The sequence below is a fragment of the Corvus brachyrhynchos genome, unplaced genomic scaffold (assembly GCF_000691975.1).
Source record: "Corvus brachyrhynchos isolate BGI_N302 unplaced genomic scaffold, ASM69197v1 scaffold547, whole genome shotgun sequence".
NCBI lineage: Eukaryota > Metazoa > Chordata > Aves > Passeriformes > Corvidae > Corvus > Corvus brachyrhynchos.
The window spans coordinates 539,180-553,086 of NW_008239104.1; the positions used below are offsets into that span (position 1 = coordinate 539,180).

At 46.1% G+C, this 13,907-nt stretch overlaps 1 protein-coding gene across 3 annotated transcripts in view; it reads right to left on the reverse strand.

Annotated features, from left to right (window-relative positions):
- Positions 1-118: 118 nt before the first annotated feature.
- The window catches only part of SLC44A1 (solute carrier family 44 member 1), a 67,961-nt gene continuing 54,172 nt past the window's right edge, over positions 119-13,907 (reverse strand). The window contains exons 15-17 of one of the 3 annotated variants that reach the window (XR_001863686.1): positions 11,287-11,435; positions 9,528-9,737; positions 119-5,107 (exon numbers count right to left, since the gene is read on the reverse strand). Coding sequence is in view for 2 of the 3 variants with exons in the window: in XM_017739353.1 (XP_017594842.1) it covers positions 11,334-11,435 (102 nt within the window). In the remaining variant the exon portion in view is untranslated. Of the gene's footprint in view, positions 9,738-11,286; positions 11,436-11,654; positions 11,888-13,907 lie in introns of those variants that run through there. The other 2 variants (XM_017739353.1, XM_017739356.1) reach the window with 2 other exon arrangements.

Here is a 13,907-nt window from a genome sequence, read left to right on the forward strand (position 1 = left end):
TGCCCCTTGGCCCCCGCACCGCCGAAGGTGCCGGCGGAGCCCCTGGCAGCGCCCCCAGCCGCGGGAGCGCTCTCCACAAAATCGGATTCCTCGCCACAAGCCAATAATTACACACTCAGGAGAGGCATTGGTTGTTTATTTCAGAGCTGCGCGAGCTCCGTGGTATTCCAGAGACGGAGCGCCCCGTGCCGGCCTTGCCGCTACATTATTTACACGCACAAGTTAGGAGTCAGTGACTTCTCAAGTACAGCTCCGCTATCACGATTAGTCGGAAATTTCCATACCTTAATACACCCCAGATAATTTCTACGCATGCTCAGGGGAAGGGGTTTCACCTGGTCAGGGATTTTTTTATCTACAGGCGTGATTTCAAGTATCATAATGCACATAGTTCAGCTATAGGATACATGGAGCTTGAGTGTATTGCCAAGTTATCAATGTATGTAACATTAACATCTTGATTTACTACATCCGCACAGCTTGTTAGTTCCCGGATGTCCTGAACTAGACGATGCTAGCCGCTCCCTGTTCCACTGATTACGTCTCCTTTCTTGCTGATTAGGCTTGAAAGCATACAAAGATCTTACACCGAAGCACATCCTCACTTAAGGCAATCTTGATACACTCCACATTTTGGGACAGACGGGCAGGTCCGCCCTTCCCCCGGAGCAGCACGGGGATGCAGGCTCCCGCCGGCGGCACAAGCCCTCCTTCGTCCAGGATGCCCGCTGGGAATGCGCAGTGGGAGCTGGCAGCCAACGCGGGGGCGGGCCGCGAGTGCGCTGCGCTGGGGCGGCGGGTTCAAGTTCGGGGTGTCCCGCAGTGGGGAGCCTGTCCCCATACCCTGGGTGTCATGTGGGATCGCAACAACTGCAATCACACGTGAGGCTGTACTGTCCTGCCGTGTGATCTTTGAGGTCCCTTCCAACCCCAGCCATTCTATGGCTGAGTATTGTGTATACGTGTTTACTTTGCTTTATCACAGAGCTCACTAATCCAAGTTCTAAAAATAAAGTAAAAAAAATTTAAAAAAACAAACAAACGAATTCCAACACCGCAGTGTTGAAAGGAAATAGTAATTTCATAATGATGGCGTTTGACAGAAATCCAGCTACAAACAGCCACTGGGCTGTAGTGCAGCTTCACGGTGTTACAGCAGCCTTCAGCACGGTGCTGGTACTAAAACGCATCACCAGGCTTGTGCCATCGTTGGGACACTGCCCTGCTGTGAATTTTGTTCCCCTGATACTGACTGTTTCTGTTGGGAGAGGTAAGTTTCAAAAGGACCCAGCTGACTAGAATTTGGCCTTTAATTTCATTTAACTACTGTGAATTTAATTCTCTGCCCCACCCATGCACCTCCTGCTCCTTCCCCGTCTCTGACAGAGGGAATTCTTCAGAACACAAGATATATCAATATAAGTAGGATAAACCCCTATACACCCCTCAAATAAAGCAGACTCAAGGGAATTCATGAGAACTGCTGGAAAGAAACAGAAGGTGCATTATGTGAAAAACAAGTATATTGCTCAGGAGCCATCCCTCTATGAAGATGAAGGCTGAGGTCTTCGAACCACATCATTTTGTCAGTTTCTGAAGTTGCTCCTCTCATGCCAAAGTGTCTATAGGAATAAGCTTTGACCATGTCAAAAAGCAGTGGATAAGTGCATTTCCTCAGCCACTGCCTATGAAGGCATGGCCCAGAGCCACACAGTCCAAAAGTCACTTCATATTTTAAAACCAGATTTTGAGAAGCCCTGCAGCCATCCAGGAGCAGAAAGAAGACAGGCAGAGTGAAGAGATAAACCGGGGAGGATCAGAGGCAGCAGCAAGAGAAAGAGCAGAAAAAGGGAGGTTTTTCGTGTGGCATTACAGCAAGCACACCTGTGAAAAGGCTCTGCTGTTGCCTATTATTTTTAGTGGGGAGAAGGAAATATGAGCTCTCACCTCCAGGGAGAGATATGTTGGCATACTCCAGCACAACTGGAAAGACCAGTTTCAGTGTGGAAGAGAAGGAGCATAATTAATTAGGTTTTCAAGGCTGTATGCACTCTGCTGGGCTGCAGAGTCAGTTGCAGTCCCCCAGCTGTTAAAGCTTAAGGAATAATGTCCATCCAGCTTGCTGCCTGCACCTCCCCTTTCATTATAAAATGTTCCCAAATCAAATTGCAGGCAAAGGCTTTTGTCCCCATGGCACACTGCTGCTAGTGCCAGTGGCACTGCTGCTGCCATGCCTGCCTTCATGTAGCAAGTAAGTGCTGATGGATGGCAAGGTGTGGAATGAAGGACAAAAGGCTCCCTAAATCTGCTTCTTAGCAAGAATTAGTGCTGCCCTACTCAACACCTTCTAATCCTGCTTTTGTGCTGCAGACTGGCTTGCCCACCTCACCTATGACAGGCATATGCTCTGCATGCACTGTTGTCTGCCACAAAAAGCTTGTAGTCACCAAAATGAAGCCCCTGCCTTTTGGCAGGAAAGTGGCCCGGACTCTGCAAATTCCCAGCTGATGGCACTGTGTCTTCGTCAGTCTGCCTGTCTGGAGGAGAGCAGTGGGTTACCTGCCTGTGATCAGTGCCTAGAAGGATTGCTGTAGCACCAATCATAGTCCATGACCTGCCATTTTTACCCTCCAGTTAACATTGAACAGGGGTGCTGGCACCGGAAAACTTTGCAGAGGAGGAAGCTTTTGTGCACACAGAGACCGTAGCCTGGGCACAACGGAGCTGGAGGCTGTGACATGGACAGTGTGCAGAAAAAATCATGTCACCAGAGGTTTATGTCCAAAAAGGAGACAGAGGATTCCTGTAACTTTATTCATGAACAAAGAGAGAGGCCATGGGGCATTTCGCCCTGGGGTGTCTCAAATTGTTGGAGGATGCAGCCTCCTTTTTTCCTAATTTCCCAGCAGCATCACCCTCTTCCTTTCCCCATTGGCTAAGGTACTTGCAAGGTATGGACTCCCTGATCCGTGTACTGTATGCCTCTCTTAAGATACAACCCCCTTTTTGTATATTAAATGATATTCATATTCTATTAAGTCTTTGTTCTTCTTCTCTAAGTTCAGGAATTTAGCACGACCTTGGCTGAGCAGCAGTCCATGTCAATTAGTAGTATTTTCTGAAACTGATAATTTCGCCTGTTACTTACTTATCTACAAATCCCTGGCCCTGTCGACAAGCAGATTCACACAGTCTGTTTGTAAAGACACCTTCATCTTACTTCTTTCAAGAGCAATCCTGGCTCTCCTTTTGGGAGCTGTGGGTGGTCTGAAAGCCTGAGGAGCAGCTGGTGACAGCCCCACATCTTCCTCCCTAGGACAGCCAGCTATGACTGCAGCCGAACATCATCAGCACTTTCTAGTAAAGAAAGATTAGCCAGTCCTCTTCCACTTCCCCACGGTGTTTGCCTGTTCTGTGGGGGAGAATGAACCATGCTGCAATTAGTTGGAGATTTCCCATGCCCAAGGTGGTCACCCTGACCAGTGAAGAAGCTCCACAGCATGCTCCTCTAGAGGGTGCAGCTGTTGCCAGAGACCTGAAATGGAAATCAGACTGTCATAGTGCTCAAGAAAGCATCTGTGTACAGTGTACACCTTCCTTCACAGGAACAGGTGACTGCTGCTATTGCAATTTGGACGTGCCTGACTTGAAAAGCCTGCCATTTTCTGGCCAGCTGGTCAAACAGGCAGCTTGCTGATCACTGACAAGCATTTATAATTTATAGCATTTTTTACTGAATCCTCCTGGGGCCACGTCCTCTTTTTAAGTAGTTGCAGTTTTGCTCAGGCAAGTAGAGTTTTACTAAAGTTGTTGGGGACATTTGAAGTATTTTGTAAAAGATTTGAAGAGCAGAGAGAAGGCAAAGTGATGGAGGTTGCAAATTTGCAAGCATTTTTTCTGACTTTGCTGTGACCTGTGTTGTCTCAGGGCTTCTGCCACACCCCCACAAGCACCCCAGACCTGGGTATCAGCAGCACCCAGCACTGCACTTCCTGTCCCCACCATGCCCCAGTCTCCCTCAGTGCCTGCTCCTGCAGGCACCTCTCTGTCCCTGAGCTCCACAGCCCTCACCCACCTGGGGATGCTGAGGGTCCATGCAGAAGAGGACACCATGTGATGGCTGCAGGGGCACACCCGCCACTAGAAGAGCCTGCATGTAGGTCTGTGTGCCCAGGGTCGTCAGGGTGTGCCACCTGCCAGCTGTGGGCTCCCAGAGGACAAGCAGGTAACAACACGTGGCACTATGCTCTGCTAAGGTCACTAACTGAAATAAATTTTAATTAAAAAGTGCCATGTGCTGAAAGCATTTAGGGCACGTCTTGGTTTTCATTTGAAAAGTGCAGCGAAATCCTGCAGAAACCAGTGTGAGTCTCCCCATGTTACTGGAGCCAGTGTGGAGTGCCTAACTTCCTCATGTCTTCTCAAAGTGAGCACTTCAAACAAATCAGTGTTTAAATTGTAAGTGAATCCAAGACAAAACACATTCTAAAACAAAGCTTTAGGTTTTTTAGATCTGAATCTATCTATTCTATCTGTGAGTGAAATGTAGACAGATTGTATCTACGGGCTTGTTGCCTGTGCCAACGAGGGACCCTGCAACTAGCAATTCCACTTAAATGGTACTTGAATGAACTAGAACACACCATGCATAAGTCCTTTGGGTCCCTGTTCAAATAATTTTAGGGTGACATGGTTAAAAATACCTGATTGTGCATATCTGCTCTCCACTCTGCTTGTAGTGCAAGTAAGTGGGGGGCAGACAGAGCCAAGGGCAGTTGAAATTCCAGCATAACATTTTATATTGGAGTCAGACCCCTGGTTTACCAAGCACTACACAGCGACCCACCTACACAGAGAGAGGAACTGCAGGATGGACATGCAAGGAGGTAGCAATACATCTGTGTCTTGTTGCTAGCATTAGGTACAAAGCAAGGTGATCAAAGTTTAAAATAGCAGCAGAAATACACAGCCATTGACTGATCCTGTAAAAGGCAGGACAGAGATTGGAAGCTGTTGTCCATTTGCCTACCTTCACTGAAGTTACTAGGGCAAGCCAGTGCTGCAGAATGCACACAGCTTCCATTTTCTTTCCTTGAGGATGTTTAAACTGTGAGACAAAAAATTTGACATCTAGCTTGAAAAAGAACCGAGAGAGAGAGAGAGAGAGGGAAATATGGGGAACTTTGTCCCAGATGACAGAAGCAAGAGTCAGAGCATAAACATGACTGTGGGACACCTCAGGTTCCAGGAGAGCTGGAAGAGGAGAGAAATATCATGGAGGCAAGGCCTGGGTGGGGGAGAGGTATAGATTATACATAGAGCTCAAGGCTGGGTCCAAAGGTTTGGTTTTGGAAAATCACAGAGAACAGCAGAGCTGAACAGAGGCACAGCTGGGTGATGTTTGGGTAGGTGAAGACAAGCAGTGTAAGGTAAACAAGTGGAAGGGAAGTGGCTGAGCATGTGGACAGCAAAAGCACAGGGTGAGTTTTATGTGCGGCATGAAGATCAACTGTCTGTTCAAAGAATAGAAAAAAATAGGACTGCAGCAATTGAGGTGAGGTAAGAAAGGTGATTCAGGGATGTGATCCTCAAGGACAAAAAGACAGTCATAAAAGGGTTAGAAGTCACATTTCTGCACTTCTGTGAAGGCAGTGTTGCATATATTTGTGTGACCACTTCAGGGAGCAGTAATGGATGAAGGATCTGACCCTTTAACTTCTCAGATCTTGCAGTGAATTCTGGCTGCACAGCAAAAGAAGATTCGCAGCAGGAAAAAAACCACAGCACTTTTTGGGCTTGATGAGCCATAAATCTCCTTAAGGAGAAGAAGCTGGGGAGCATGAAAGGGTGTTATAATCCTGTCCTACACTCTCTGTAACTGAAACTCGGAGGCAGCAGATCACCTTTGCCCCAAATGCTAATTTTCTGCTACCTCCCAGAGAGCAATAACCTCTGGTGCATCACCTTGGGTTGCAGTCTGATAAGGAGGAGGAAAGGACAGGAGCTGGGGGAGGTCAAGTACTGTCAATGCCAGTGCTTTGTGCACAGTCTTCTGGCTCTGGACTGGGCCAGTCAGGAGGTGAGCTTCTCATCTGTTCACACCTCTGGCAGCACTCATAGGCTGGCTGTGTCCAGAAAAAAATCATGTCAGGTGTGTGCATCGCAGGCTGTGGGGGGGACAAATGCTGATACAAATCAGCCCTGCCTTGGAGGAGGAGAGAAGTGGGGCACACAGGGTTGACATCTGTCAGAAAGTCATCAAGCTGGCAACAGTCCTTTAGGCAAGAGGCTGGCAAAGCTCACAGCAATCCTGGCACGTTGTGAGTCCACCCTGCGGGCAGGCTCAGAAGGCAGAGGCGGGGGGCACTGAGAGAATAGATCTCAGGAAGGGTCACTGGAAGCCATACCACCCAGCTGCAGCACCACATTTCATCTCAGAATAAGGCTTTTCAGGGCTGGAGCTGGCCCAAGAGGTGCCTTTGAAGACTGGAGACTTCATTGCACTAGGATTATTTTTGTGGTGAAAGATTTCATGTCGTGGGCTCTAATAAGATGAACTGCCCTTTGCTGGTTTGTTAAAAACCTAGATTAGATACAAAAGAGAGCAGTTTGTTCTTACAGGAGAAACTAGAGCAGAAAAAAATGTTGCCTTTTCCTTTCAGAGAGCTGCATTGTTTCCAGTTAGGACTGTGACAGAGAGCACCATTGCTGGGGAGCTTCCAAACCCAGGGAGTGCTGTGCATCCATGCATGCTGTGGGAAGCAGTTGTACATTGTCGGGGCATTAAAGAGCATTAAATTACATTCCCTAACGGGCTCTGAGCTGCTGGTCCTCCATTTTCTAGGAGCTGACTCAAACAGTCGAGCATGGCTGGTTTGGTTTCCTGATCTTCATGTGTAGGGGTAAGAACAGGCCTAGTGCCCCACAGGAATAAATATGGCTCAATGCACACTGAGTTGAGCTGAGCTGAGTTATTTATGGAGGATATGGCAGAGCCAATGTGCTGCTGAACAGCCATGGTGCTTCTCCCAGCTGAGGTCTGTGAGGGAAGCTGTGGGCAGCCTAAAACCTTCACAGCTGGCATGTGTAACCATGCCCTTCTGGCTCTGCTTGGGGGAAGGGGACATGGAAAATTTTCTCATCAGCACGGGTCTGAGCAGAGAAATTGCTCCTGCTGACAGCCCCCAGTGAAAATCATTTGCTGGCTTCTTTGTAGTGTTGCTTAATAGAACGCACAATGAGTTTCAGTGAATATGCATTTCCTGTGATGCTATTTTGGTGTCAAAATTACTCTATCAGCAGCCTGTTTAAAATGGGGTTATGATGGAGCACCGGTCTTATTAGCTAATTGTGCCTGCTAGTCTGTGGCTCTGTATTTCACAGTCATATTACAATGGTTGGATGATGGGCTCTGCAGCCAGGATACTTTTAATTCCCCCTGGATTTTATTATTGTGACTGCAAAGGAAGGAACAGAATAGCAGATGAAGCTGTTGCTGTTTAGGCTTATGATGCTGCCTGTGCCTGGTACTGAGCTGTGCCCTTAGGCTGAATGAGTTGGCAGGACTCATCTGCAAGAGTGAAAACAAAAATTTTGTATTTGTCTAGGTTTTGTGATACAAAAAATTTTAACCCTTTGACTCAGGAGCAGCTGCTCTTTTTTTTTTCCAAAGAGTAGACTACTTCAGTGTGAAGTGCTAGTAAGTTTTAACAGCTTCCACCTGCACAAGCACACCACAGGGATATCTGGACATATGTGACATACTCAGTACCCCATGCCTAATGTGTTACCACTATCACACCAAGGTGCTCTGTGTCCTAGCCTGCAACACTGCATCATTTATTACCAGACCTTCTTAACATTTTTTGTATCAGAACAAGCAGCAAGGACAGCTCTTCCCCCTTGCAAAAGTAAGACACTCAAGGGAGGGTCTCTCCAAAATCTCCTTCTGCTGCAAATCCAATGATGATCAGACAGAAAGAGCTCATTTGTCTTCATAGGACTTTTCCAAACACTTCCATGCAAATGCTTAATTCTAGCCAAAGCAACTTAGTTTTGGGTTTTTTAAATTTTTTTTTTTTATTTCCAGCAACAGCTGTGTTCATTACAGCAGCTGTAATTGGTAAAGGCAAGCACAAATACTCACCCTGCAAAGAAACACTTCACTGCCATCCCTCCAGTAAGCATGGTATAGATAATGTTCTTGGATCCCCTCTGGGCTTTCCACTTCAGAGGAGGGTCTCTGAGTTCTGGCACTTCATTGCTACTTTACTGCCCTTTCCAGATTAGATTTTCCATTGCCTTTTCCCTACTTACTGCTTTTCTACCCTGATCCCTCCAGTAATAGTAGCTGGAAAAGATCTGCAGGACCTTAATGGGCGTGGGCAGAGCTACAAGGTACATGCAAATAGAAGGCTGGCCCACAGCAGCCTGGACACCAAACAAGGTTTCCCCGTTGCTGGGACTTACCCCAACTGATGTCCTGCCTCTGGCTTGGCAGGTCATCAGTCCATTCCCTCCTTCCCCCCAGTTCCTTCACCATGTCATGGCTGGAGCCCTTCTGGAGCCCCACCACAGTGTGTGACCACATATCAAATGTTTAGCTTATTTCAAACAAGAGTTCATTTGCCCCTGTGGCTTAAAACCTCAATGTGTGCTTTTTACTTGCCTTGTTATGTGCTATTCTTAAACTAAGTTCAGATGGTGATTATGGAAAGTGGGGGGCCCTGGCCCATGAACACACTGTATAGTTCTCCTACACTCTTCATTCAAGCTTTGATTCCTTATTATTTCTTCCAGAAGCTTAATAGCTTTTCAAGCTGTTCATCTTCTGGGAAATTCAGACCTGCAAGCACTTATGCTGGTCTTTTGGGGGAAAAAATTATATTTTTATAAAGCTGTCAAGCTTCATCTTCATCATAAACAGCATGAACCTCACATGCTCTTCTGGCAGGCTGGTCTCCTGCTGCAATGCAATACAGATCCTTCTGAGGTTTTCTTGTCCTTATGTTGTCCCATAATGCACAGATCCAACACCACAGCTTTCAAGAGCAAGCTGTGATACTCCTCGCCTGGAGGCAGTAGAGCTTCTGTGACCATAAGAAGGAAGAACTCCTCCGCAGCCCTCCTACCCAACCTTTCAGAACAGGCAGCAAACTCATGCTCTGAAATGCTTTTCCTTCATTCAGCAATGTTCAACACCAGGTACTAAAGTTAGGTCTCTTGTTGTCACTAGGGATAGTGCAATTTTGAGAGATTTGAAAGAGACCCAGCACCCTTCCAACAAGTGGATTTTTCTTCTTGCAGAAAGCAGGCACAGCGAACTACCAAGACCCAGTAAAGGACTGGAGATGATTTTCTAGTGGAGGATTGAGTTTTCAGATATTTTAACTCTCAGAAGAGGAATGAGTCTGAGGTGTTCACATCTGTATAATCTCCCTTGCATGGGTTGCAACTTCCACCCAATTCATTGCCTCTTGAAGCTGCAGAGAGGTATTTTTAGATCCCAATTTCACACACAGCCTTACCTGCCCCTATTTCATTCATCCATCCTCCTGCGGTATCTGAGTGCCGACTGATCTTTAATGTACTTGGCCTTCATGGTATCCCCTTCCTTGAAGAAAGCGAGGCATGAAGAGAGCAAGTGTAGGTCCCAGGCTACAGAGGAGGTCTGTGGTGGAGCAGCAGTGTGTTGGCCCCAGGCAGGTGTCCAGATCTTTGAGCCATCCTTTTCTCACCTGGAAGCAAAGGTGGGGGGACATGGCAGGCCCTTGCAATCAGAAGTAGCTAGACCACCCTACTCCATCTGGCATCGCCAATGACTAGCAAATGTTCTTTGTCTAAGGTTTGTGTTCAGGACTTAATAGTTAAAACTAGAATACAAGTAAGAGCTATCAGAAAAGTAAGTAAAAACAGGGGACATCTTATCACTATTTCTGAGACTGCGGCAGCCTTTTCCTAGGGCACAGGGTTCAGGTTTGTGATTTCTTCTTCAGAGGACTGCAGCGTGAAATGCCTGCTCACCCATTTATTTGTCTCCCACTTGATTACTGTCAGCTGAGGTAGTGAGATACTACAATTCAGTAGCTTCTGTCACAGGCTTTATTTCTAGCTTTGACTGCTCTGGCAAGGGTCTCAGAAAATATACTCTGGTGCTGGATTTTCTTCCATTTTATTTTTAGTGTATCTAAGGTAAACAAGAGTAAGCACTAGATGAAGATTATGCAGTAATCTGCAGTAATCTGTCAGAAAAACAGCCTTTTTAGGTTTTCTGTGTGCAGGAGTGCAAGCTCCATCCATTTCACACATTCTTAATTTAAACAGTAATTAGAAATTCTAAATAATCTCTCCCTAGGCACTAGCTAATCTTCATTAAACATCTAAATACCAGTGACTAAAACTGGGTCAGCTCCTTAGTGGCCTGCGGTGGAGGGAAGGAGCCATGCCAGACTCCAGTAGCACAGGATCTGGGCTCCCTTGCTCAGAGAAGGATCCCCTTTGCTGCACACTAAATGCTGCATAGAGAGGGCCCCATCCTCTCCACGCAGAAGAGCTTGTTCAGTGGCCAAGGACCTGTACTGTGCTGCTAGCAAGCAGACTGGTCCTTCATCTCCAGTGGGACAGCAGGGCTTTCCAGGGAGCAGGGATCTGAGGAGGCATTTGCCTGTGGTGTTCTGCAATTGCCAGTGCCAGGGACTGAGTCCCAAGGCTAAGTAATCGGAGGTACATGCCCACTGCATGCAGAATGTCTTGGCAGTGGGAACTGCTGTGTGGTTGAAGGAAAAATCCTGCATCTGCAGCTCCAGTCCTCTGTCTCCAGGTCCCTGCTCACAGCCGGAGAGCAGTTTTCTTCCACACACCACCACAGTAACCTGAAGTTTTCCTTCCTTTCCTTTCCATGTCCCATTCTGTTCTCTCTGCATGTGCTTCTCTCCCTAGCCTTCTGCAGCCCACCTTTAGGTGCTTGCTTTTTTTTTTTTTCTCCTGGAAGTCATGAAACTCATTTCAGAGCATCGATCTCTGCAGACAGTGCTTCAGTCCCTCACTGCTAGAGAGGGTGAAAAAAGCTAAACAACTCCTGTTCTGCAGTTCTGACACAGGCAAAATACAGTGGAAACCAGACAGGGTTTTTACAACATGTATGTTTTGTGCCTCCTGACCCTAACACCTCTACTGGTGAAGGGTATCTCTGGAGCCTCTTTTGCTCCAGGCAACTAAACCCACCTAGCCAAGCAGCTTCACTGTTAATAAACCATGAAATAGACACTCCGAGCCAAAGGGACATACCTTCACAGGAACTGCAGACCACTGACACGCAGCAGAACACTTTGGGTTCATAGCATGGGACCCTGCCTGTGTGCAGAGGTTCTACCCGATGGGCTCTCCGGTCCTTTTCCTCCTGATGGTATTGACTGGTCGGCCTCAACAGCATCAGCCTAAGTAGCAGTAGTTTCCAGAAAAAGTAAATCATCTTATGCAAAGGCAGTACTGAAGTGGTTTGCAGTGAAGAGTAATAGAAGCAGAAGACATGGTTCAGCTTGGCTTAAGTGTATTAGTGTAAAAAAAGAAAATGGCAGCAAAAAGCAGAAATCTGCTGTGCCTATGGGATAGAGAGGGGAAGGAATCTTTATGACTGCATGTGCCTCTGTTACTGCTTCTACTCACCATTCATCTTTGGACATTCAAGCTCATTAGAACAGCTGTGCAGTGGGGAGTGTGCACAGGACCCTTGAAGAACAAGGAAGTACCACAAGAGATGCTGTGATATGCAGCTTGAATGGCTGATAATGCATAACAAGATTTCCTTCATGCCTCCCTACTGTGCATTGCCCCATAGCTGTCCTGGTAAGGCAAAGCATAGGTTATGAGCCAGTATGCTCCAGAGAGCCTTATGAGCCCTGAGAGTCCTACTTCCTGGGTATGAGCAAGGACTTGTCTGCATGTGTGACCACAACCTCCCCTTCCACAGTGAAGAACTTTCCAACAGCTTCTGTACGTGACTGACCTTCAGCACACCCTGTAGCCTATCAGAGAGGCTGAGGAACATGGTGATGGGTGACACTGTTGGCCTAGAGAGGCAATTTCCAACATGCTGGAGAGAAGCTGAGAAGCAGATGTGAGAGGATCACTGAGGATCAGTGAGAACAAAGGCAGCAAAAATATCCTGACTTTGGTCTACCAAACCCCATTCACACGCTCATCTCAGAAAACATTAGCGTCAAAATGCTTTTCTTGGAACCCGAACAGTATGTCCAGTGTTACTGCAGCTACTCAGCTAAAGGGCAGGGACAGAGTAAAGTAAAACTTCAGCAAAAATTTGGCTTGCGTCTCAGGAACATGAGATTGTACTGTTAAGAAGAGCAGGGCTTACACACACCGCATGGAAGACATTGAAATATCTTTCTTACTTAAAAGGAAAACTTTATTTTGATACATTAAAAAATCTATACATTTCTTAGACTAAAATACAGTTTTGCATCAGTATCCTGGCACGTCAGTTTACACAGAAAATCTAAGATTAGATCAGCACTGTTAATTTCTTTTATCTTCTTGCATTCACAGCTTGCAGTATAAAATACTTTAAGTTCTCCAGACAACAATAAACAGTGTCACATTTACTTTTCCCATTCTCAAAGGAGGTGGCATTCCACTGGAAAAAGGAGCACTTGTTAGTTGATCTTGATTCAATGTAAATCACTAAGCCAGTCCAGGGGTTTGATTGCCCTGTTAGAAGTATGAGTGAAGTAGGATGAAAAATTCATTTCCAGATGAAGCTTTGATGGACTATGACAATGCAAGTACTGTCAAGCCTTTAAAATCTGTTCAGAAGATTTTCCTTTTTCCTTAGGGTAGTTTCTGTAATCAGCAACACAATCCATTATATAGAAATAATTCTCTTCTGCAGGTATAGGATTCCACCTTCATTTTGCTCTGAAGAGCTCCAGAGTAAAATAAAAGCAGGACACAGGAAATGTTGCTGTGAGATACCTGAATTGGAATGTGAATTTTCTTAACTACTGCAAAAATTCTGTGGAATATTTTCTACCTGGTCTCCATGGCTCCACCTAACTTCTGGCAGCTGCTTTCTAGCCTACATTAGAAACAAAACCATCTTTCTGTTTTCTCTTCCCTCACTCCCCAAGGAGACACGATGAAATTGTCTGTGGCGCTGTTTTTCAAATGAGATACTCTCCCGTTTCAGTCTGAGCAGCAGGGAGGGATCCAGCTAATACTAACACGGAGCACATGTGGTATTTGAGAGTTAAAAAACATGGTTATAGTGGGAACTCCAGTCAGTGCACAACTTCTGCTGGGTTTCATAAGTAGTCCTAATTCCTAATTTCCTAAGTAAGTCCTAATTTCACCAAACCTTTCTGAAATAAGGTGTCCCTATTCCCACTCAAGCCAGAGAAGAGAGGTGGTACACTTGAGGAACGGGAGCCCCCTATGCTGCCAGCATAAAACAGGAATGCTGTTAGGTATCTACTTGTAAGTCACATACTTAGAGAGGCCATTAACAAAATCAGGCTAGTTCTGTTAAAGTGAGCTGGTACTTTTACTCTGAATTCTTGCAACTTTGGTTCTAAGGCAAGTCCCATGTTTCTACTGAAAAGTAACAAATGCTTCTAACACCAGATTCTGCTCATCACACTCAAATATGATGACTTGACCTCAGTGAGGACAGGGGAGTAGAATCTGATGGGTGTTTGCTGGTTTTCTGCTAGTTCCATTTTAACAGATGTCTGTCAAATGAATGCCACATAGTTTAGCCTCCAAAAAGGTATTTTCAGATCAATTCGTGCTACCAATTGTCCCGAAAAATATTTTCATAATCCTAGTCTCTGAGGAGCTTTGGCTTGATTGTATCAGATTGCAAGACTCATCACAGCTCCATCCCAGACCAGAAA